Here is a 24998-nt window from a genome sequence, read left to right on the forward strand (position 1 = left end):
GTTGAGCGCCGCATTGTGGGGCTGTCCGCAGCCTCTGCAGAGCTGGTTCCATCCGGCCAGCCGCAAGGTCCCACCTGGGGTAGCAGACCTCTCTGGTCGCTCCTGCTGCTCCCCTCAGCAGTGTATTTCAGTCGGTCTGCCTGTTCTGTTCCCTGCTCTGTCTCCGGTGAGTCCTCTTGTTATAGGGCAGCCACCATACAAAACGGGGTGCCTGATTGTGGGTCCTCATCCACGCGCTTAAAAGGACTTATCAATGCTCTACTGCAGGCACACGTGAAAGGTTAATAAAAGGTTTATTTACAAGGGAAGGGGAAATGAGGAAATGTACAGCTCAGGGAGAAAAGTGGGAGACAAAGTTTTAAATGTGTCCTACCCGATCCGCCGATCAGGAATCCCAAATGGTGCTCTGAGAGCTGGCCGCGAGCCAGGAGCCCTGAAGCCAGGAGGCAAGCTAGCGAGCGAGCAAGAGAGCAAGAGACCCCCAAGGCCCACGTGTTTGGTTTTTATACCAACCCTGGCTGCTTAGCTCCACCCTCAGGTCCCAGCTACCTTCTCTTTGGTGGTGACGGGATTTGTCTTTCCCAGTGTCCTGATGGCTTTGGTCTGGAGTGGGGGTGGAGTCCACAAAGCCTGCATGGGATTAGCTCAGGACATCCTTTTCCCCAACACTCTCACCCTCCCCCGCATCTGGCCTGTACCCCGGTTCTAGTGTAAATGAATAAATAAATCTTTTTTAAAAATCCCATTTTCTTCTATCATTTGGTGAAACTTCCAGTAAATTAAATGATGTTTAAAACTTGTTTAAGGGTCAAAAGGAAAAAGAAGAGAATTTTTTAAAATTGGTTTGAAACAATGACAGGACAGAAAATCTATCATCTGCCAACAGATTTTCATTTACTAGTAAACAGTAATAGTAGCCACTTCCCTATCATCAATACTTTCTTGATTAATTGACACAAACAGTTCTAGTTCTGGATGCTATTAGGCTGAAATTAGCCGATTGACACTCCTGTCAGAAAGGGTGTCTGCAAGGACACGTGTCTTTTCCAATCTTCTGGTAGTTCCTAACACACAGGAGTTGCGTGGCTTGTAGCATCATAGTTAATCTCTGCTTTCATCTTCACATGGCCACCTCCCTTCTGCGTGTGTGTGTGCGTGTGTTTTAAGGATAGGATTTATTATTTTTTCCCCATTATGAAATTATCTTGTTCCTTGTTCCTCTCCTGCCTCCCTCCCTCTTAACCTTAGAGCCCTCAGGATGTTTTGATTTGTTGCTATTTTGTCAAGGATTTTAACTATCTTCATGAGATATTGGTCTATCGTTTTCCTTTCTTGTGATACGGTGTCTATTTTTGCTACTTGCTGGCTCCTAAAATGAGTCAAGAAGTATTTCCTACACTCCTGTTTTCTGGAAGAGTTTGTAGAGAATTGTTACAAGTTCTTCCTTAAATGTTTGGTAAAACTTACTACTGAACCTGTTAGGGGGAAATGATGTCCTGAGCTAATCCCATGCAGGCTTTGTGGACTCCACCCCCACTCCAGACCAAAGCCATCAGGACATTGGGAAAGACAAATCCCATCACCACCAAAGGGAGGGTGGCTGGGACCTGAGGGTGGAGTTGGGTAGCCAGGTTGGATATAAAAACCAAACACGTGGGCCTTGGGCTCGCTGGCTCGCGATCGCTCGCCTCCTGGCTTCACGGCTCCTGGCTGGCGGCCAGCTCTGAGAGCGCCATTTTGGGATTCCTGATCAGCGGATCGGGTAGGACGCATTTAAAACTTTGTCTCCCACTTTTCTCCCAGAGCTGTGCATTTCCTCATTTCCCCTTCCCTTGTAAATAAACCTTTTATTAATCTTTCACTTGTGCCTGCAGTAGAGCATTGATAAGTCCTTTTAAGCGCGTGGGTGAGGACCCACAGTCAGGCACCCCGTTTTGTATCGGGGTTGCTCTACAACAAACCCTTTTGTGCTTGTTGCTTTGTTTTGGAAGTTTACAGGTTATATATCATTACCTGTTGTGTGAGTTTAGCAGAGTACGTCTTTCAAGGAACTGATTCATCTAGATTATCAAATTTGTGGGCAGAGAGTTGTTATAATATTGGTTCACTATCCTCCTAATGTCTGTGAGGTCTTAGTGATAGACCCCTTTCTATTCCTGGTATTAATAATGTGTATCTTTTCCTCAGTCTGACTAGGTGTACTAATTTTATTAAACTGCTTTAGGAACCAGTTTTGGTTTTGATTTTCTCTATAGATTTTTCCTCTAATTTTTATGATCTTATTTTGCATTTAATTTGTACTTCTTTTCCTAGTGTTAGGGGGAAAGGATGTCCTAAAGCTAATTCCATACAGGCTTTGTGGACTCCACCCCCACCCCAGGCCAAAGCCAAAGACACTGGGAACTCCAAATCCCATCACCACCAAAGGGAAGGTGGCTGGGACCTGAGGGTGGGGTTAAGCAGCCAGGTTGGTATAAAGCCAGACACGTGGGCTTTAGGGGGGGGGAGGGTTCCCCCATTTTGACTCTCCACCAGCTTGCAGTGCTGGGCCAGCTCTGAGAGTGCCTTTGGGTTTCCAGGTTGGCGGATTGTGTAGGACGCATTAAAGACTTTATTTCCCTGTTTTCTCCCTGAGTTGTACATTTTCCTTATTTCCTTTTCCCTTGTAAATAAACCTTTTATTAACCTTTTGTGTGTGTCTGTAGCGGAGTATTCATAAGTCCCTTTTAAGTGCGTGGGTGAGGACCCACAGCCAGGCAACCCATTCAATATCAGGGCTGCCCTACAACACTAGTTTCCAAAAGTCAATTCTCATTTTTTCTGATATATATTCAATACTATAAATTTCCCTTGAAGCATTTTCACTGTATCCAACACATTTTGATAAACTGTACAGATACACAAAAAGACATACTTTGTATGACTTCTATTCTCTTAAGTTTAAGGTTTGTTTCATCACCCAGAGTGTTGTAGAGCAACCCTGATACAAAACGGGGTGCCTGACTGTGGGTCCTCACCCGCGCTTAAAAGGACTTATCAATGCTCTACTGCAGGCACACGTGAAAGATTAATAAAAGGTTTATTTACAAGGGAAGGGGAAATGAGGAAATGTACAGCTCTGGAAGAAAAGTGGGAGACAAAGTTTTAAATGCGTCCTACCCGATCCGCTGATCAGGAATCCCAAAATGGCGCTCTCAGAGCTGGCCGCCAGCCAGGAGCCGTGAAGCCAGGAGGCGAGCGATCGCGAGCCAGCGAGCCCAAGGCCCACGTGTTTGGTTTTTATATCCAACCTGGCTACCCAACTCCACCCTCAGGTCCCAGCCACCCTCCCTTTGGTGGTGATGGGATTTGTCTTTCCCAATGTCCTGATGGCTTTAGTCTGGAGTGGGGGTGGGGTCCACAAAGCCTGTATGGGATTAACTCAGGACATCATTTCCCCCTAACAAGAGTACTGTCTTAAAAACTGTTCTGTAAGAAGAATGTATTATTCTGTTGTCTTTTCTGAAGTGTTCTACAGATGTCAGTTAGACCAATAGGTTGATGGCACTGCTAATTTCAACTTTGTCCTTTTCTCCCTTCTTGTATCTGTCCATTTCTGATAGCAAGCTATTGAAGTCTCCAACTTTGATGGTGGATTGATTTTTTTCTTTCCGCAATTGTCAGTTTTTGCTTCAGTTATTTTACTGCAGTTATTAAGTTCAAATGCATTAAAGATTATTGTCTTAAATAACTGAGCCATCATTGTATAATGCTTCTTTTATCCATGATAACTTTCCTTGCTCTAAAGTCTGCTTTGCCTGAAATTAAATCGCTCCTCCAGCTTTGATTGGTGTTAGCACCAATCAAACATGGTATGTTTCTTCCTTTCTTTCTCCTTCATTCTTTCTTTTTGTCACCTCCACTCTATTGCATACCTCATCAAAGGCATTCTTCGTGTTTTTAATTTCTAGAATTTTCTTTTGACTCAGAACTTCCATCTCTGCTCACATAACCTGTCTATTCTTGCATGTTGTATATTTTTCCCATTAGAGCTCTTAGTATATTATTTTAAATTCTCAATTTGATAATTCCACCATCCCAGTCATGATTAATCTGATTCTGATGCTTGCTTTGTCTTTTAGTATAGCTTATAGTTTTTGTTGTTAATTAATAACAATTAATTAACAAAAGTTGGATACTAAACTGGACTGGGTAAAAGACATTCCAGTAATTAAGTTCTCAGTGACGGGGTGGTAATGTGAGGGGAGAGGGGTGTTGCATCGGACACCACCACAGATAAATGGGAGTCATGGAGCAGGCTACATAATGCAGGATGCTGCTGAAGAGCAAGATCCTGACCTTCTAATACAGCATCAGTTGAGAGGAAGGAGGACAAAGAGAAAAGGGAGGGGTGAAACTAGAAAAGGTGCTCTGTCATCTATAATATCAGGGGTTGTGAGTCTGCCCTCCAGACACTTCTCATCTGCTTGATGACTTGATATTGTGATTGAGATCAAGCTCTAGTTCCCCAGCCTTGGTTTCAACCTTATCAACAAGGCTTCCCACTGATCAGCTTCTGGGGTCCCTTGTTATACATCGGTCCTCAGCCCCCCAGGCGGTCCCGGTCATACCTCGTGATGCATAGCCTTCCTAGCGTGATCCAGCTTTGTGCTCTTGATTGATTTGACGGACACCTTATAGGGTTGGGCTCCTGTACCTAACTGACCAGGCCGTTCTGACCTTGCTTAGGATTTAGAATTGTAGGTAACAAAATGGGTGGCCGAATAGGGGGACCACAAAGGGGAACATTCTATAGTATTAAGATAAGGTGTAGGAAGTTAAGTCTCAGTGCTATCACTGCCATTACCTGAGTTTGATCCCCAGCCAGGTAGCTGAGCCACATATGGTGCAACAGACCTCTCCTGTCTTGCCTGTTGCTCCCCTCAGCAGTGTATTTCAGTAGATCTACCTGTTCTGCTCCCCACTCTGTCTCTGGTGAGTCTTCTCACCACCCCCATACCCCGCAACTCTGGCCTATACCCCAGTTCTTCTATGCAGAAATAAAGCTTAAAAAGATTAAAAGATTTGGTCTCAGCTCAGTCTTTTAGTGAGTGTAGGTCACTGGGATGTTACCTACACATTTGCTACTCAGCCTTCCTCCCACTCACACCCCACTTTCATTTAGGTGAGACAGAAAGGCTAGAGGGGGTTGAAGTTAGATATTTCCCTTATGCCAGGCTCTGGTAAAACCTGGTGTGATTAGACTTTGGCAAGAAGTTTCCTGAGGGCAGAATTTTGGAGGCATATTTCAAAAATGATTACTTTCCCCTCCCTCTACTGGAAACACAAGATTTTTCTCCAGCATTCATTGTGAAAACCTATTGGGGCTGCAAGAAGTGAAACTTCCAAAATTTTCAATGAGTCAAGTTCCTTCATGGTTTTTTTTGAGTAAGGACTTGTCATCAAGAACTATGCACTAGATCATTAAAGATTTTTCTGCTGTTTTTACCTAAGTTTTATAGTGTTATTATGTATGCCATTTAAATTTGGTCCATTTTGAATTTTTCTGTATAGGGAGTGAGGATTAGGTAGAGGTTTTTCCTTTTTTTTCCCCCCTTCTTTAAAATAACAACATTCTTTCCAATAACTGAATCTTGTAAGCCATTTCTACCACAACTTACCCACTGAAAAGAGAGATTTTGACTGGGGAAGTGGTGGGGGTAGATTTCCGTATTTTGGAGATATGAGGGGAGTGTTTCAATTAAGATTTTGGGTGTATGGAACTCAGGAAAATAACAGAAGGTGGGAGAAACAGGCTGACCGAGACAGGTGTGAAAAGAAAATGAGTTTTCAAAACAAAACTAACTCCCATCAGTTTTATCCTTCTGCCTAGCATTTAGATCATCACAAATGCCAAATTAAAAACCAACCAACAAAAGCCCTGGGGCACAATTTGCTTACAAATTATGCTAAGGCATAAAGTATATCTTAAATCTGTTTTCTAAACTGCAGTCATCTGTGGACCACCTGAAGAGATTTGCCATAGCTGCATATGATATACACTATTCATGATTTTTACTTTAAAGAACAATAATTTTTAACACATTTTAATGGTATTTATACAATTGTCAGGAGACGCTTTGGAGATTAACATACTATGAAGGTTATAAATAAAACCAAGACTCTTATCAAATTGTGAGCAACATTATTTTCCTCTATATATATGACATAAAATCACTGCTTGATGATATTTGTGAGGGTTTGAATCTAGACCTACTATTTCTCATTAGGAATCAGACTGAAGTATCAAAATAATGCCTACGTAGCTGGTGGAAAAGGAACAGAGTAATTGGGAATGGAAGAAATGACACTCTTTAAGTAGTAGTCAAATTTTTATTGAGTGGTATAAAATACATGTAGTCAACATTGTTACTTTTATCTGCAAATGAAAGAGTTGGACAGTATAAAGGCTGGACTTAACTTTTCATGAAGATTATGTCATCAACTCTCACATTCAGGCTTCTACAGGTCTGGAAATTTTTGTCCATAGGAATATGTAGTGGAAATTCCAGTTAACATTTTTATTTAAAGTTCAAAGAGACACAAAGAATCAGCAAAGTCAAGTTGTCTTTGTCTTAAGGATGTCTGGATTTCGTCCTTGGAGGAGGTCAGGGTCTTCCCAGGGCCTAGGTCCTCGAATATTCTTCCAGTCATCAAAAGCGGAGTCTTTTATTTTCTATAGAGCCACAAAATTAAAGCATATATATATAATGTGCGTGTATATGTGTGTGTGTGTGTATTTATTAGTGTAAGAGCCCTGTGGCTTTGAGTAGGACATCACTGAATGCATGAATCAGTAAGGGAGTGGAAAGAATCCAATAGGCCCTCAATTTTAATTTTCACAAACACATCAACTATGTATCAAGCATAGTAACTGAAGAAATAGCCTATTTCTTAGGATTTGGAATTTTTCTTGCTTGATATTGATGTTAATGTCTACCTTTTCTCCCATAAGAATAAAACTACTGAAATAGTCTACATACTTTAATTTTAAGAACACAAAGAAAAGGAAGAAGGTGGGAAAATGAAAGTCTAACTCTAAAAACTGATCCAGCATAGTAATGATAGCACAGGTTGGCCTGGGTGACTGTGGTAAACAAGAGAAAAAAAACAAAGGTGGAGCCTACAGTCTGCTAGGAAGTGTCTGTTAAATTAAAGATAAAAATTAAATATCACACGATCATGAGGCAAGCAGCCTACCAGGAGTAGAGAAGCTAGGAGGTAAGTTATATGATTCTGATTCAATGCCCTGAATTTGGGAAGCCTGTTCTGAAATCGTGAAACCCAACATGGAGATTCTTTTATTATAAACAGTAGAATTTGAATTTAGAACATGAATGTTGTTACATTTTCAGCATTAGTATTTCTAGCCTGTTCACTGGCCTAAATACCAAGTAAAATTTTTCCCTGGGGGAAAAAAAGTGCTTAGGAAAAACAGTGTCATAGTTGAATTTTCAGCACTGCAAGAATGGATACTTTTTAATACCTATTTATTACCTTGACACCCAGCTGAGACCCCAAAAAGGCTGTTCTTTGGGAGTAGGAATATGTCAAGAGTAAGACCTACTATTTTAGATTCACTCTAACAAAATTTAAAGCCAAGCTCTGCTTCTGGGAATACAGTCTGGAAATGAGTTCTGCCAAGTTAAGAGAGTTTAGGAAATCTCAAAGTCTTCTCACACATCCTCCCTTACGAAGCACAAAACTAAGCTCACAATGATCACTCAATAATTGAACTGCTGCTAAAATGAGAACTGACACTCTTCATAAGTTTCTTCAATGTATTATTCACAATGTCTACCATTCAATAAAAAAATTGATCCATGGCCCAAAATGAACAAAACCTTCCTCACCACCTCCTATAATACACCATATATGAAGGATGTGTTACATATATGTGGTTCTGTAGCAGAATGTGAGATATATAATATACCTCCTTAGCGTACAAAATAAAAACCTTTTTTTTTTTTTGCTAATCAGATGGGTAGAAAATGGCATCTCTTTATAATTTTAATTAACATTATCCTTATCAGTTGAGTATCTCTTCATATGTTTAAGATTACTTATTTCTTTTCTCTGAACTCTTTACATACTTTGCTTGTGTTCCTGCTGACCAACTGAGGTTTTGAACTTTTCCATATTGATTTGTAAATGCTCTTCATATTTAACAGTTAATTCATCAAAAGATAAGCAGTATTTTTAGGATTTCTCATTTAACTAGTGACTTTATATACACTTTTTTTATGTTCAACTTTTGAACTTTATGTTTAAGCTCATTACTTTTTACTTTTAAGGCTTCTGGGCATTTGTATCAAATTTAAACGAATTTTTCTGACTCAAGATCACAAAAAAGAGGGCCTCCCCGGTGGCGCAGCGGTTGAGCGCTGGGTTGCGAAGCTGCTCGCGGCCTCTGCGGCACCGGTTCGATCCCCGGCTGCTCCCCGGCCACCGGAGGAGGGTCCCACATGGCGCGCAGACCTCTCCTGCCGCCCGCTGCTCCCCTCAGCAGTGTACTTCGGTCCTTCTGCCTGCTCTGCTCCCCGCTCTGGCTCTGGTGAATTCTCTCACCCTCCCGCGCTTCTGACTGTACCCAGTGCATGTATAAACAAAACAAACAAACAAATAAATAAATAAAACATGCCTCTATTAAAAAAAAAAAAATCTAAAAAAAAAAAATCACAAAAAAGAATCTTCATTTTTTTATCTCCTAGTACTTTCAGCATTTTGCTATCTATTTTTAAATTCTTCATTCACCTGGAATTTATTTATTGATAGTATATAAAAATAAAGATCCACTTTCCATTTTCTTTTCAAATGATTACATAGTTGTCCCAATAATAGATAATTTTTTTAACTAGATAAATAATTTAAGGTAAACAACCTTTTTCTATACTGCAAATAATTTGTTTACCTTAAAGAGGACAGAACCAGTTACTAAGAAGATAGTAAAAGAAGACTGTATTACCAGACTATACCTCATACTCTGTTTCCAATGATACTTTATTCATTTTCAGTTTTTTTTCTAATTCAGGATCAATCTGTAGAAAAGAAAGAGGAACCATACATTATATATGTTAGATTCAATTCTCAATTCAAAGAGTTACATAAGGGGTGACTGGGACAGTCTAGAGGATTACAGACACTTGAAAAAATCTCCACCATTCATCCAATCACAAAATGGTAACTGAAGCGCTACCACCACTACCAAAGTGGCAAGTGACACTTACCAAGCACTCACCAGGCATTCTGATGTATATTCCCTTAATACTCACAAAAAACCTTGAATTATTATCATTATTAACACTAATAAGAATGGGACACAGGGAGCTTAAATAACTTGTCAAAGAGCCAGAAATTGGCTTTGAATCTTCCTACTCTACTTTCAGAGTCCATGCTGTTAAGCACCATCCTAAATTACATTACAAAGACATAATATTAAAATGCTAATAAACTTAATGTTGCTCCTGAAAACAAAAAGGTACACCTTCCACAAGTGAGAAAAAAAATAAGTACCCATGAAAAATTAGACAGGATTCCATAGTGGTCAACAGGAGCTGATGCTGTGTTACCTGTTGCCTGAAGACAAAGTCTTCAGGAAAGAATATAATTACTGAAATTACTAAACAAACACACACACCTAAATTAAATGGAATACCTGAATAGTGACTGAACACATTTAAGACCAAATTAGTACAACAGAAATATAACCTGAGGATCCCACTGGAAAAATGCACAATGGGATGGCATGAATAATAAAAAGTATATTAAGAAAGTATCAGGCGCAAAGGGAGTCATTCCAGAGCAGTCTTCTGGATTCTTCTTGGGCTGAGTGAGTAATCAAAATAGCATCAGATGGTTAGCAAAGGAAAAGCAATCGATTTAAATACATGCATATGGAGAATTTACATGGTATAAATTGTAAAGATTACTGAAGTGCACCAGGAATATTCATCCTGCATTTTGGAACCTGAGGCATCAGCAGGACACAGAAGTCACATTTCATATGACCGACAAGGAGAGTGTCCTCATTTTGAGAGTAAAAATGACCCCAGGTAAGGGGTGCTTGGGAACCCAGTTCTCCCTTACCTTGCCAAGCAATAAAGTTCTGCTCTGCTTTATGGTCAGTCTATAATCAGCAGGCAAGGGACCCTAACACTGGGTTGGTAGCACTCAGACTAAAAGAACACATTAACAATAACCGTAACAAAACAAAAACAGCCCATTCCTGACCAAGTGATAGTAAACCTTTAGAATATTAAGGATGAAAGAAAATCTCAAGAGCAAAAATACAGAAAAGACAGCTTATCAGCAACCCCAAATGCTAAAATAAGATGGACTTTTATCTTCAATGCTGTTATCAAGAGAGGATAACTTTTAACCTCAGTTTTCACTATTTGCCCCTTTCCCTTTTGACTTCTATTTGCATTTTTCCTCAATCACTGTTTTGAGTGATGAACTCAACTACTAATATTTCTGACTGAAATTTTTAGAAATTTTTAGAAATTCAACTATATACTACTTTAAAAAAATGCACTTACAAAATGAAAGTACAAGGTTAAAGGCAGAGTTACAGAAACAATACACTGTATACACACCTAGCCGGGGTCCCAGTGTGGACTACAGGCAAGACTGGGGGTTTTTCCAGTCACTGCCACCTTAGCAGTAGGGGCTTTTGCCTAAACAATGGGAGCCATAAAAAAAAAGTGTGGCATTTTACCCGCCCATGCCAAAAGTTGCTGACTGTGGGCAACCCCTCCCTCCAGCACCTGCCAGTTAACCAGCCCAATCAGGATGCATTAATTAGGGTGGGGGACTCTGAAAGAGAATATATTGGAGTGCAGAAGCCAGATTGCGGCTCTTGACATTTTTGGGATCCTGCAGACGCCAAAACTCCTTGCACTCTGTTTCTGGCCTCCAAAGCAGCAGCAGCATCCCACACCTGACCTCCAAAGAGAGAAACCAAAGAGTTTTCCAGGGACCAGGTAATTGCACCTGCCTTCAGGTCCTGCTGCTGGCCTCTGCCTGGTGTTTCAAACAGCTGTTTATCAGATCACCTAGCATCACTTCTCAGTGCTGTTGCCTCTGTTGTTGCTTGGTTCAGCATCCAATGCTGTTTATCCTGACCTTCATGCTGTAGCTGCAGGCTGCGGTGGCGTCTCAGCAGCCTGCCTGTGAGCTGCTACCATGAGTTGAATCTCAGCCAGCTGTTTGCCAGCTGCCACGTTCCAGGCCCTCATTGGCAAAACAGCATGGGCATCCTTTTGTTTGGGACTCCTGAATGCTGTGGACACTATGTAGGGTGAGATAGTTGGCCACTTGTGGCTTTACTAAGTCTTTGTTTCCCGTTTGTTAAATAAACCCCATTATTATGGTCCCCTGAGCCTGAGTAGTCTTGCAATTGTGAGCACGGGTGGAAACTGGCCGTGACCTGTCCTGTCCTCTACTGGACACTGTCCTTGGATGACTACAAGCCCCCGATAGCCCTGTTTCTATCCCCTTCTCTCTTTGTCTCTGCTACCACCACCACCGCCGCGCCCCCGCGCCCCCGCCAAACTAGTGGGCGTAGGAGGGTCAAAACATAGCAGTTATTTTTAAAGGAAAGAGAAACAGAATTCCAAGCAAATGCATCGAAAAGGCACATTTCAAGATTTTATAATTTTTAAATATGTGGCTACACTGCTTTGAAATTTATGCAAGATGAATAAAAATAGAAGAAATAAATACCCAAAACACATTAGAGGAATTAACATATCTTTCCCAGAAACTAACAGATCAAGCGAGTTATAATTAAATGATTATTGATGATAACCAGTTTTTTTCCTAATAGATATATATAGATTTTTGAGCTGAGCAAATTAAGATTACCATTTCCCCCACTCAAATACACAACATATTTATAAAAATTAAACTTGTTCTAGGGCACAAGAAAAACTAGGCAAATTCACATGTAAATAATATTGTCCTAGATGCCATCAATAATATTTAAAACCAATGGCAAAAGATAACTGTGAGAAAGTTTTAAAATACATTAACATTTTAAAAAGAAACTAAAAAATATTTAGACATGAAAAGTCACCTTGTTGATTTGTCATTTTCATTGTAATAGCCGTAATCTTCTTGGGCAAAGTTCTTGGTAGACTTTTTAGATGCATTTAACATTTTCACATCTTTTTAAACTTCATACCACGGTTTTGTATTTTGGCCTAATAACTATTTGGTATGAAGTCCAAAACAGTGCTAAAAAGTACTATAAATATATAAAGATTATATTTATATTCTCTTTTGTTCTTAGCTTTAACGGGAATGTTGCTAATGCTTCTCTATTAAGAATCTTACTGTGATTACAGTTTAAGAGAATGAACAAAATGGCTAGAAACACACACAAAAATTATTTAGAAAGTGCACAATCTGTATTAAAAATAAATATGGTTTCTTTGCTCAAGTAAATACCATTAGAAAATATAAGATAAAGAATAATACATAACCAGAATAGCATTCCCTGTTTAGAAAAACGAATTCATAGCTAAAAAAACATTAAAAAAAAAAAACCCAGCTTAGATGATTTCACTGGAAAATTCTATAAAATATTTAAATAAGTAGTACAAGGTCTCCACAGTCTCTTCCAAAAAAAATTAAAAAGGAAGGAAAGTTTTTCCTTCTTCCTTCCTGGGTTATTTGGCTGGCCTAATATTAAACTGACATAACACAGGGTAATAGGAACAAAAAAATAATATTTACATATGAGAGCTCCACAAGGACCTAAGACTCACAGGCAGTCAGGCATCAGCCATCCTGAAATAATGGGCAGGAGCTTGGAGATTCAAAGAGGAGAAAGACAACTTAAAGGAAGATGAGAACAAACATTTGGTAAAGAAATGTTTGCCATGCCATGCAGATTTATCTTTGATGTAAAAAGTTATCTTTGGTAATAGTACTCTTTCTGATAAAGGCTCCCTATCCATAGTCTTTTAGGCAGTTATGACAGAGGTAAAACTGGATTTCCTGTCTTCTGGGTCTTACTTACCTTCAGCTCAAAACAATTCACATGCCAAAGTGGCACATTTTGGTGTAGTATATTCCACCACCCCCCTCAAGATCAAGTTAGTAGAAGAATAAAACAAAAACTACAGACCACAACAATCTCTTATGTTGCAACCTATAGTGGAATAGTAAATGTAGTTTTCAAACTAACAAATGAACACAAAATACTAAAAAAAAAAGACTAAATCCAAAAAAAGACAAAAAGATATAATTGTAATAGCACATAAAAAGATATATTTAAACTATGTATACTAATAAATTACATGTATATAATTTTAATGATCCAATTAAAAACACAACCATTAAAAACATCTTGTTTATAAGTTACTTACAGAAAGGTTAAATTAAAAAGGAAACTAGTTAAAGCTCTACTAATATCCAAGAAAACAGTCTTGAAAGGAAATCATTAGCAAGCAAGGCTTCATTACACTAAAAATCCATTCACCAGGTAGATGTAATCCTGGTAATATGTGCCTAATATTGTCAGAGGAACAATGAGGAGCAAAATGTGAGCCAGTGAATGATATCCTGAATGGACCCCACCCCATCTCCCCACAAAGATGTCAAGTGCCAAGGATTACAACTCCCAGCATGCCATGAACCTGACTTCTGCAACAGGGAGCTACTGAGAGGTATTGCCGGTAGCCAATTAATCTCTCTCTCTCCTCAATCCCTTGTTACATGTGTCTTTTTATTTATCTCCCTCTGAGTGTCTGCTTTTGGGTCTCGGCCTGAGTTCTTAAGCTAGCAAGAGAGGACTCACAACTCAGATCACCCCGAAGTTTCCCCTGGGGTTACCTATAACAGCTCGGCACCCAACATGGGGCCATAACACCTATTGTTGACCAGCCCAAAGGACCCTTCTGTGCATTGGTCACTGTAAAGGCATTATGATTTCAAGATACAAGGTAGGAATTTTCTGTCTCTAATTCAGAGGAGCTTGGTTTTACTTCTGTAAAGTCTCTGTGTGAGTTTTGATCTAGACATGGGTTCAACCATTAGTTTAAGCAGTTCTTCAAGTTTTGGGTATGGGTAACCTGATAAAGTGTGCTGTATGGAAGATGATTTTGGTTATATTGCCCCATTATCACTCTAAAAAAAACTTCACTTAGTTTTTCCTACCTCTTTCAGTTGGGCTGATGCTCCTATAATGTGCAGTGTTAGTTTCTCCCTGGAGTGGGGGGCAGTTAACTTTCTTTCACATCAGTTTTGTTGTGTATGTTTTAAGGAGAGCCTGCAGTCTTCACTCTGCCACTATCTTGCCACTATCTTGCCACTCTGCCACTATCTTGCCACTATCTGCCTAAAAGAATTTAGATAACCTATTCAAGGAACTGAGCTATCATTAAAGTTAACTACAAAGAATATGAGCTAAATAGGTAATTGAGGGGAAATTATTGTAGGGAAAAAGCTTTTTTTCTCCTAAATTCTTTTGGCTAGTCTAATAAATTGTCACAAATAGATTAACAGGAGAAAAAAACAAGTTCAATTATATATGTATGGAAATTGCATAACTAATGAAATGACCAAAGCAGTCAGTTTATAAGAGAGATCCCACCAAGATATTCCCTAAATCCTAAAACTGCATAAAGCCAGGGTATGCTGTAAAAATCACTGAAAAGTAGAGCTGAACTTCCTGGAGTCCCAATTGAAAACCTCATAGGGTCTTGTCCTAGGAACAAGGAAGAAGCTGAGGTATTTAAATTGCACTCAAGCCATGTCCTGGCCAACTCCTGGATAGCATTAAGGGATCAGTACCCTACTCCACCAACCTAGCAAAAAGGAGAAACCCTTTCTGAAGGAAAACAGTATTACCTAGAACCTAGACAATTGTTTACAATACCCAATATTTAATTTAAAAAACAGGCATGTTCAAAGATAGAATCATCAACCAAAAAACTTAGAGAAAATCAGACAATAAAATAGCACATCTATTGTTGATGTTTATGTTAGAAAACAGAACTTCAAATTAACTATAATTTATGTATGTTGAAAAGATTAAAGGGAAAAATGAGTGAAAATATGACTTCTTTGATTTCTCCAGATGATCAGAATATATACTTATAAAATGTATTTCACAACTAAAAAATATAGTAACTAAGATCACAAAAACAGAGGATGATTTTAATATCAGACTGGACACAGCAAAGTTTTAGTGATGAGAAGATACAGCAATAGAATCTATATAAATTAAAATTTGAAAAGAATGGGAAAAAAACAAAATACACAGTATCAAAGAAATGGACATGTTAAAGAGCCAAACATCATCTGGATTGGAATCTCATAGAAATAGTAGAAAGAAAATTGGGCAAAAGCAGCATTTGACAAAATAGCTATAATTTTTTATTTTAATTTTTTGTAGCTTCATTAAAATCTTCAAAGAAATCAGAAGACAGTTCAAAACTCAGTTTTTTCAATCAAAACAGACTACCTAAGGTGTAAGGTGAACATTTTGTTGCCATGATTCATCACTTGTTATTTCTAAGCACGATCCTTGTTATCATGCTTGGAATCAACTCTATGTTCCAGGGGTCAACAGATTTGGTTCCAAATTTCCTTTTTGGCCCAGGTAATTATTTTAGTTCTAACCTCTGAATCAAAAAAAAAAGTAACTTTACTCAGTTTTATAGACCAATCAAAGGAAATATATGATAATGTATATTCTTGTTAGTATGGTACATAAAAGGTAATTCAGCAGCTGCTATTTTCAACTAAACATTGGCATTCTGGGGGGAGACAAGTAAACTTTTGATGGATTTACAAGTACTTGCCTGTCTCATGCTGGACCTGTGAGATTCAGTCTTCGTGTATTTTCATATCCCCGTCTGCACCATGCCCCATTTCAAATCCTTTTTTGCATATTTTGCTGTATGCTCTGTTTTGATTAAACTCCCTAATCCAGTTGTATGTGTCCTTCCATCTGTCATTAAAATAACAGTCATTTAGCTTTCTTTTTCAGTGATGTCTGTATCATACCGGCACTGCTATTTTAATTGTTCTCATTTTCATTATCTGAATCTTACACATGGTCATGATATTCACAATGTTAAAATTAAACTTGCACTATTTCCTTACAAAGTAAAATAGACGAGAAAAGTCAAGAAAAGACTTAATGCTAGGGATTACAATGCACTTAGTGCACACTTAGCCATATTACTTGAAGTGATGTAGTAATGGATGATCTATATTTTGAATCCGTGGTTGTATTAAAAGACTTTGGTCACAACCCCAGCTGCTACAATTCTCAACACTGAGATCTCAAAAGATCAAAATCCCCAAAGGGTAAAATCCTAAAGTCACAATCCTGAAAGGTCGAAGTATGGAAAACAACTCTGGGGGGAAAAAAGGTGTGTACATTTATTTACAATTTTAAAAGGGAGAGAAATTCATTAAAAACATGACAGAACAGACACAATAAAAGGCCTGTCAGGAGAAATTTTAACTTTCACAAACACAGATGTACAAAAAGGAGACCTCTCCATTTACTGAGGAAGTTTCAACACAATGCTTACACACTAAGTCAATATTGCAAAAATGCATTTTTGTAGAATCAAACTTGTGGGAGGAAGCATAAAATAAATTAGAACTCTCTAAAACTCTCTCCACAATACCTCCAGCACTGGAAATGACAAGAAGATGAAATACACAGTATAGTGAATTATAAGAAAATGTCAACAATTTAAGAGTGTGGAAAAAAGCTGAAAAAAGGAAAACAAAAACTAAAAAGAAAATTCAACATATAAAAAAGTGTATTACAGGGATAGCTTATGGGCAATTGCAGAGGGAGACAAAGAACTGGTTGACACAATCATTAATTATATTTTGGAGTCTTGCACCAAGAAGGATAGTTGCTTTTTAAGAGCAGACTCCCCTTGAAGAATACATTCACATTCATTTTCTGTGTGACACAGCTCTTTTTGCAGTTCTATGATTTGATATACACTGACATGAGCATTGCCTATTAAATTTGCCCATCTTCTCAGTCTTGCTTCTATGTTGTTTCAGGTATGCACAAATTCATTCTGCATGCACTCATACAAAGCCCACAAATTTTGCAGAAACATCACCATTGTTGTGTAAACACCTTTTTCTCCTACCATGCACGTAATTATTTTCAAACCAGTAAGGAACTAGACTGGCTTCTTTAGTAGGCAAATGGACTTTAATTCATTAAAAGCTTCTGGGATTTCTTTCTTTCTTTGGGAATTTCATTAACTGGAAGGAATATTAATGCAGAAAAAATTGAAAGAATGAATTTTCTGCCAAGAGTACCAGGCTAAAATGTGAAAACAAACCTTAGAAATTCACTTTGAGAAACCTTGATGGCACCTAATTCCAAATCTGTCATTATGAGATTTTGGGATTCAAATGAATAAATTTACTTCTGCAAAATCAATCAAACCTTCAAATACAGTATTTATAAAGTGCTTAGCTTTTCCTAGTCATTAATACATAAATAAGCAGATAAACTCTAGAATTTCTGAATCTTATAGGGGCATGAATTGCATGTATATAGTTCAAAAAAACAGTGAGGACAATTTTGAAGATGCTATTCATATCCCAAGTGGCGCATGAACTAGTAATTCTATGTTAGATTTTAGTGATGAATGGTAACTTAAGTGGCTAGTGGTGAATGTAAGTCTATTTTCTTTAACAGTCAAATCCCTAATCAAGAATAGTAACCACTTAATGTGTTCAGTAACAATGGAGGAACCTCCACATCAGCAAGTAGCTTTGGTTCCCAAATAAATCCCATTAAAAATGTAAATAAGGCCTCCCCGGTGGCGCAGCGGTTGAGCGCTGGGTTGCTAAGCTGCCCACAGCCTCTGCAGCGCTGGTTCGAATCCTGGCTGCTCCCCGGCCACTGGAGGAAGGTCCCGCATGGTGCGCAGACCTCTCCTGCCGCCCGCTGCTCCCCACAGCAGTGTACTTCGGTCCTTCTGCCTGCTCTGCTCCCTGCTCTGGCTCTGGTGAATTCTCTCACCCTCCCGCGCTTCTGACTGTACCCAGTGCTTGTATAAATAAAAAAATAAATAAATCTTTAAAAAAAAATGTAAATAAGTGCCTTTTAAGAATTTTTAAGCTATTTTTTCCAGGAATAAATCTTGAGGATTGGAATTTTTTTAGATTTTAGAATTTAGGATTTGGACCATTTGGGATTTTAGCATTCAGGATTATAGTGTTCAAAGAATGGCTTTGTCGGAGGGTACCTGGCTATTAGGAGACAGGAAGAAAAAGAATAACAGCCAGTAAGGAAGACAAACTATGTCCATTTCATATGAAAAACTGAAGCTACTGCTTTTAGCTCTTTTTTAAGCCCGCCTCAGGGGTTCTGTACTTTCCTTTCAACCTTCCATACCCACGATTGAAAAGCAGACATTTTTGGGTGCTGGGGATGCAGAATTCTCGTTTTAAAATCAGAAGTCTGGGCCTCCCCGGTGGCGCTGTGGTTGAGCGCTGGGTTGCGAAGCTCCCCGCGGCCTCTGCGACGCCGGTTCAATCCCCGGCTGCTCCCCGGCCACCGGAGGAGGGTCCCACATGGCGCGCAGACCTCTCCTGCCGCCCGCTGCTCCCCTCAGCAGTGTACTTCGGTCCTTCTGCCTGCTCTGCTCCCTGCTCTGGCTCTGGTGAATTCTCTCACGCTCCCGCATTTCTGACTGTACCCAGTGCATGTATAAACAAACAAACAAATAAATAAAAAAATAAAATACGTGCCTCTTTAAAAAAAAAAATCTTTAAAAAAAATAAAATAAAATAAAATAAAATAAAATCAGAAGTCTAAGCAAACTAAGATGGCTGGTGGCTATGAATCAATACCATCTTTCTCTACCAGCCTCAAAACTTCTCAACTGGACTCATCCATTCTCGATCCTTCTCAACTGAATTTGTCCTCCCAGCCTGAATGAGTCTTGACCTTCTTACTCCTGTATTGACATTCCCTTGTTCTCAATCTCTGAAATCATGTAGCCCCTATCAACCTCAACCAATCGTATTCTCTCAGTCCCTCTCAAATTAGGCTCATCTTAATCTTCTCAATCTTGTTTGAACTCCAGCTCACCCGAATACGCACCCTTAGCTTCAACTGACTTTGACTCAACAACATCCAACCTGGATCTCTCAATCTCAGTATGTCCTGTTCTCTCTTCGTTCTCACCACAACTTTGCCTTGTCAGCCTCCTTCCACAGACCACAACCGATTTTATCTTCTCAGCCTTGTTCATTTTACTTCATCTTGTTCTCTCAAATTCAATCAATCTCATCCTCTCATCTTTAACTTTGTTCTCTTTATTTTGACACTATCTTTTAGACGTCTAGTATCACAACCTCCCTCACTCTTTCTCAACTGGGTGATGAGCAGCTCTATCCATTCAGTCCTCAAAACCAAAAGCTTTGCCTCATCCAAGATTTATTCATATTTTTACATTATGTATATCATATTCATCACTAAATACTACCAATGTATATTAACTTTTTTCCTGGAACCCATTCATTTTTTTATCCTCACTTTAAATGTTTCATTTTAGGTTCCATTAATTGTACGTCTATACTACCACCGAAGTATGCTAACAGGTTTCTTCACTTCCAATTAAAGCCAAATCTGACCTCCTATCTTGCTTCCCTGATCCCTATCCATCCATCTTGAGTAAGATTATTTCTAAAAGGAAAATCTGACCAAAATACCCCCCTGTTATAGAATAGTAATCATTTCCACTTCTAGCTAACTCTTATTCATAAAGCCTTACTCAAATGTTTTTATCTCTAGAGAACCTTCCCTGAAACTCCCTTCCCAAGTCCAAACTATATGCCTCTCTTTGAAGTCTGAGTAACATTTTATGTAAAATTCTAATATAACATTTGACTGGACAACGTTATATGTTTGGGTACATTTTTGTATTAAATGTTATCCGCTGTCACTTATGTCGTGAGCTTTGTAAGAACCAGTTTCTTGAATCTGTATCTGTAGGATCTAACACATAGTAAGCATATGACAAATACTCACTTGTTTTTCAAATACATACAAGTTACCCTACTTCTAAAGGTTAGATTATTATACCTTTCATCTAAAAGGAAAAGGGAAAAAATTCCTTAATAATATAATTGGGATGCTAACAGAATTGATAATTGTTCTATTTCCTCACAAAAACTGTATTTGTTTTAAATTTAATATTTACTCTAATACCTACTATCTTTAAGACTAGCTGGAGTTGGCATTCCTCTTAACAATAAAATTGACTGAGGCTATTGAGTGATACTAATATTTTTGAATGTCCAGCCAACATTACTGAGATCCACAAATTAAATATACATCACTTGGAAATAACCTCACACATAAAATATGTATGAAATAATCTCACACAAACAAAAACTAAATACTTGTAAATGAATTAGCTGGAGTTATTATATAACATTTGGCCTGAATTTGACAGTAGTTATACAGTATAGAAAGTGGGTATCTTCCTTCTATGCCTAAATAGACATTTGACCCTACACAAAGTTACTTAAGCTCTCTGAGCCGCAGATTCCTCACCTGTAAAATAAGACAATAATATATATGAAGAAATTAGTATAGTCCTACTACAAATGCATACCTATAAAAAGGATAAAAATGACAAGCATCATTATTTATAATGAAAAGTAATTTCCTTTTAATTATAGTTACTAAAGCTACATATCAATATAATTTCTTAAACTACTTAGAATTAATATGAAATAACTAATTCATAACTCATGAAATAAAGTAGAATGACATTGTCCCATATTCTTTAGTTCCTTCTAAATCCTAAAAAACGAAAGCAGGGCCTCCCCGGTGGCGCAGCGGGTTGAGTGCCATGCTGTGAAGCTGTCCACAGCCTCGGTAGTGCGGATTTGATCCCGGCTGGCCAGCCAGCGAGAATCCCACATGGTGCAGCAGACCTCTCCTGTCGCTCCCGCTGCTCCCCTCAGCAGTGTTATTTCTGTCATCTGCCTGCTCTGTTCCCCACTCTGTCTCTGGTGAATGCTCTCATCCTCCCATGCCTCTGGCCTGTATCCTAGCTCTTGTATAAAAATAAATAAATCTTCAAAAACAAAACAAAACAAAACAAAAAAACAAACGAAAGCAGGGCATATTTTGTGGGAGTAAGCTAATAGCATTACCAATTTTCTAATGGATAGGGAGAAAGATTACTGCATTCTTTACTTTTCATGATTCATATCCATGTGATTGTTAATGTTACTTTTAAAAAAAAGAAAGAGGCCAAAAATTATATATCAGTCTTGAAAAACAAAACAAAATTCAGACTGCCTGCTACAGCAAGCACAGTCCTCTCCTAAATCAGGTGATATACACACAGACAGACATTCAATTCCAATTACAGGTCTTACTTTAATCTTCACAGCATCATAACGGATTTGCGAAAACTCCCGAAGACCAAAAGAACCTCCAACAATCAGTAACTGAAACAAAGAAAGGAAACAATTAAGCAAAAACAGGAGGACAGAATTCAGACTCCTTATAGATTACCTATTTAAATGTCAACAGTGACAGAGCATACAAAATCCTATAGGTCACACTGTAGTACCATCTTCTCAGAGTGGCTACAGGAATTATTATTATTATTATTATCCTACTGTCCCTAGGAATTATTTTAGCACATTAACAAATACCGAAATCAACGCCATACCTACACCTGACCTCCTGATTTAAATAATTTCATCATAAGTATTCTATTATATTGATTCTTACTAACTCGTTGAGTCAAGGGAGAAAAATCTATTAGTAGATGAAATAAACAAATAATCACCTGACTTAATCGCCCATTACTATATTGGGTAAAGCCAGGAATAAAATTCTGGCATTGTTTCTACAAGACTAGAATTCCTTCAATTGTAGGATTTTGCAAAATAAGCCAACTGCCAAGCATTTCCCCTCATGTTCTTATCAAGTGACAAAATAATTTTATGAACTACCCCATTAAGTATCAGTAAACCTTAGAAGATCCTTCGAATTGTCACTGCTGCCTTATCATGTCTAATAATCTAATGGGTTTTAATCCTAAAGTTGCAGAAGTCTAGTAACTTGGAAACAAAATAGTTTATTCCCTACCTTCTTTTTATATCAATATATTAATATTACCAATTAAAGACATACAAAAATATATATAACATAATATAAAAGTTTTTAATGTTTAAGTTGGAACACTAAAAAAAACCTGAATCTATGAATTTTAATAGTTAATAAATCTGACCACATAAGAACTGAAAGTCTGTCCTGACAAATAAATGAAATAAAAAACACATAAAATCAATAGACAGCAAATCAGGAAAAATATGTCGAAAACTGCAATGTTGGGCCTCCCCGGTGGCACAGCAGTTGAGGGCTGGGTTGCAAAGCTGCCCACAGCCTCTGCAGCACCGGTTCGATCCCTGGCCGCAGGGAGAGGGTCCCACCTGGCGCACAGACCTCTCCTGCCACCCGCTGCTCCCCTCAGCAGTTTTCTTTGTCAGTCTGTCTGCTCTGCTCCCTGCTCTGGCTCTGGTGAATCCTCTTACCCTCCCGTGCTTTTGACTGTATCCAGTGCTTGTATAAATAAATAAATAAATCTTAAAAAAAAAAAAAAAAGCTGCAATGTTAACATGGAAGAATTCTTTATACAAATAAAATAAATTATGTCTCTTGTGTTCAATAAAAAGATACATCCTGGTTTTCCTAACTCCTTCTCCCTTTCCTTTACCTGTTACTCCTCACCCTCCCAACCTTAAAATGTTGGAGTTTCCCAAAAGGGAAACTGCCTATTACAGCCAACACCACTGTGTCCCTGGGTGACATCATCCAGTTCTATGATTTTTAAATGTGGCTTCTATAACCTAACAGCCTCCAACACGCACATTTTCAATGGGAAGTATCCCACAGGACTGAAGACTTGCCGGCCTGTTGATATCTCCACATGCAAGTCTACCAGGTATATGCAAATCATTATTTAACTAAGAGGGGAAATAATTTCTACTTTAAGATAAATGTAGTATAGGAATTATGGTATATTTGGCTGATACATGCTGAAAAGGCTGTATCTTTTAAGTTTTTTCCAGTAGTGTTTGATTTTAGAATAATGAATTCAATATTTTCCTCTACAAAATGATTTACATATTTTGAAACATGGTCCTCTAGGTGCAGTACAGATAGAGACCAATACAGAGTAACCTTTTACAGTATCTTATAGGGCCTCGCTGGTGACAGGTGATTGAGCCCAGCACTGGGAAGCTGACCACAGCCTCTGCAGCACCAGTTCGATCCCTGCCAACCTCGGAGCAACCCACATGGACAGCAGACCTCTCCTGTCTCACCCACTGCTCCCCTCAGCAGTGTATTTCGTCAGTCTGCCTGTTTTTTTCCCTGCTCTGTCTCTGATGGATCCTCTCACCCTCCCGCACATCTGGCCTGTACCCCTGGGTCTTGTATAAATAAAAAATAAATCTTAAAATAAAAGAATATCTTATAAAAAGTTTTCTTTAAATGTTTTAAAAGATATATAAAAAGGAGTTTCCAAATTTTTTTTTAATCCAGATTCACTGAAGATGAGTTTAAAAAATTAGTTTTTAGATAAATACTAGATGGTTTTTCTTATGTGGAATATACACAAACCAAACAAAGGGTCAAAAACAAACTTAAAACCAACCCTTGAAAGCTGACCATAGATGTGAGGCACTAAAAGGGGAAGGGGAAATATATATATACACACACACACACATTAAAAAACTTTTTTATTTTTATTTTTTTAAAGATTTATTTATTTATGCATACAAGAGCTGGGGTACAGGCCAGAAGTGTGGGGGGGTGGGGGGGGGTTAGAGGCTTCACCAGAGACAGAGTGGGGAACAGAACAGGCAGAATGACTGAAGCACACTGCTAAGGGGAGCAGCAGGTGAGACCGGAGAGGTCTGCTGCGCCATGTGGGTAGCTCCCTGGCTGAGGATCCAACTCGTACTGCAGAGGCTGCGAATTGCTTCATAGTGCTGTGCTTAACTCCTTGCGCCACCAGGGAGGCCCTAAAAAATCTTTTTTAAAGGTCATTTATTTACATACTCCAGTTTAAGTGCAAAAGCTGGTATCTTCACCTGTGCCAATAACCACATCAGTAAAATACACAGATCAATAAAGTAATAAACTATTCTGTATTTACTATTACTATAAAGTGACTTCTGCCCGCATGCTTTATTTAAATTGTTTCATCAAAGGAACTAAATAAGGGAAGAGTTGTCTGAATTCCATCTGTGACAGGTTTTTATACCAATCTCAACCTGAATGACGGATGGGATCTTCAGAGAACTCAGTACAGAACTGGACACGAACACATAAACACCAAAACTACTTTCAATGTGCTTTAAAAATATAAACTACATGGGGTCGGTCGAGTGCCAAACACTCGATTCACAAGGTTTTGTTTAATTCCTAACAATAACCCTGGGAGAATTAAGCCAATTCTCAAACTAGGAAGGCGAATCATGAAGACTCCTGAAATTTCCAGTTAAAAATTAAGAATACACAACCAGTTCCAATGAGCCAGAAACACGTCAAACCGTGGGGGTGAGGGGCCAGGGGTAGCAACTTTTGTAATCATTTTACCTGAATTAAAATCCGGCTCCAACATTCGTCCCCTGAAGCTCAAACTGGTAACTCACAGGGAAGAGAAAGAGACTGGAGGGCCCAGCACCAGTGGGGGCAACTTATGGCCAGCTCCTGTCTAGCCCAGGTTGCAATTCCCTGGAATTAGATTCCAAACAGCCTCAACCCAAACAAACTAAGGTCCTGCCCCTTCCGGAATGCGCCCCCACACTTCTGCACCCCCACACTTCTGCGCCACCGCACTCACCAGCATGGGGACTCCGTAGCGAAGGGTCTTGTTCTTGCGCAAGGCGCGCCTCACCGCGTGTGCAAACAT

At 38.7% G+C, this 24998-nt stretch overlaps 1 protein-coding gene across 2 annotated transcripts; it reads right to left on the minus strand.

Moving 5' to 3' along the window:
* Positions 1-6598: 6598 nt before the first annotated feature.
* Positions 6599-24998, minus strand: LOC311175722 (cytochrome c oxidase assembly protein COX16 homolog, mitochondrial; the record flags this gene model as incomplete). Of its 2 annotated transcripts, XM_084240787.1 has the most annotated exons (4): positions 6599-6715; positions 9015-9077; positions 21445-21516; positions 24930-24998. In XM_084240787.1, 4 exons carry the CDS (start codon positions 24996-24998, stop codon positions 6599-6601), a joined length of 321 nt encoding a protein of 106 aa, XP_084096913.1. The 2 variants fall into 2 exon arrangements, with proteins under 2 accessions (XP_084096913.1, XP_084096914.1); XM_084240788.1 differs by lacking the exon at positions 21445-21516.

Source organism: Talpa europaea (assembly GCF_964194135.1).
Source record: "Talpa europaea genome assembly, chromosome: 8".
Classification (NCBI taxonomy): Eukaryota; Metazoa; Chordata; class Mammalia; order Eulipotyphla; family Talpidae; genus Talpa; species Talpa europaea.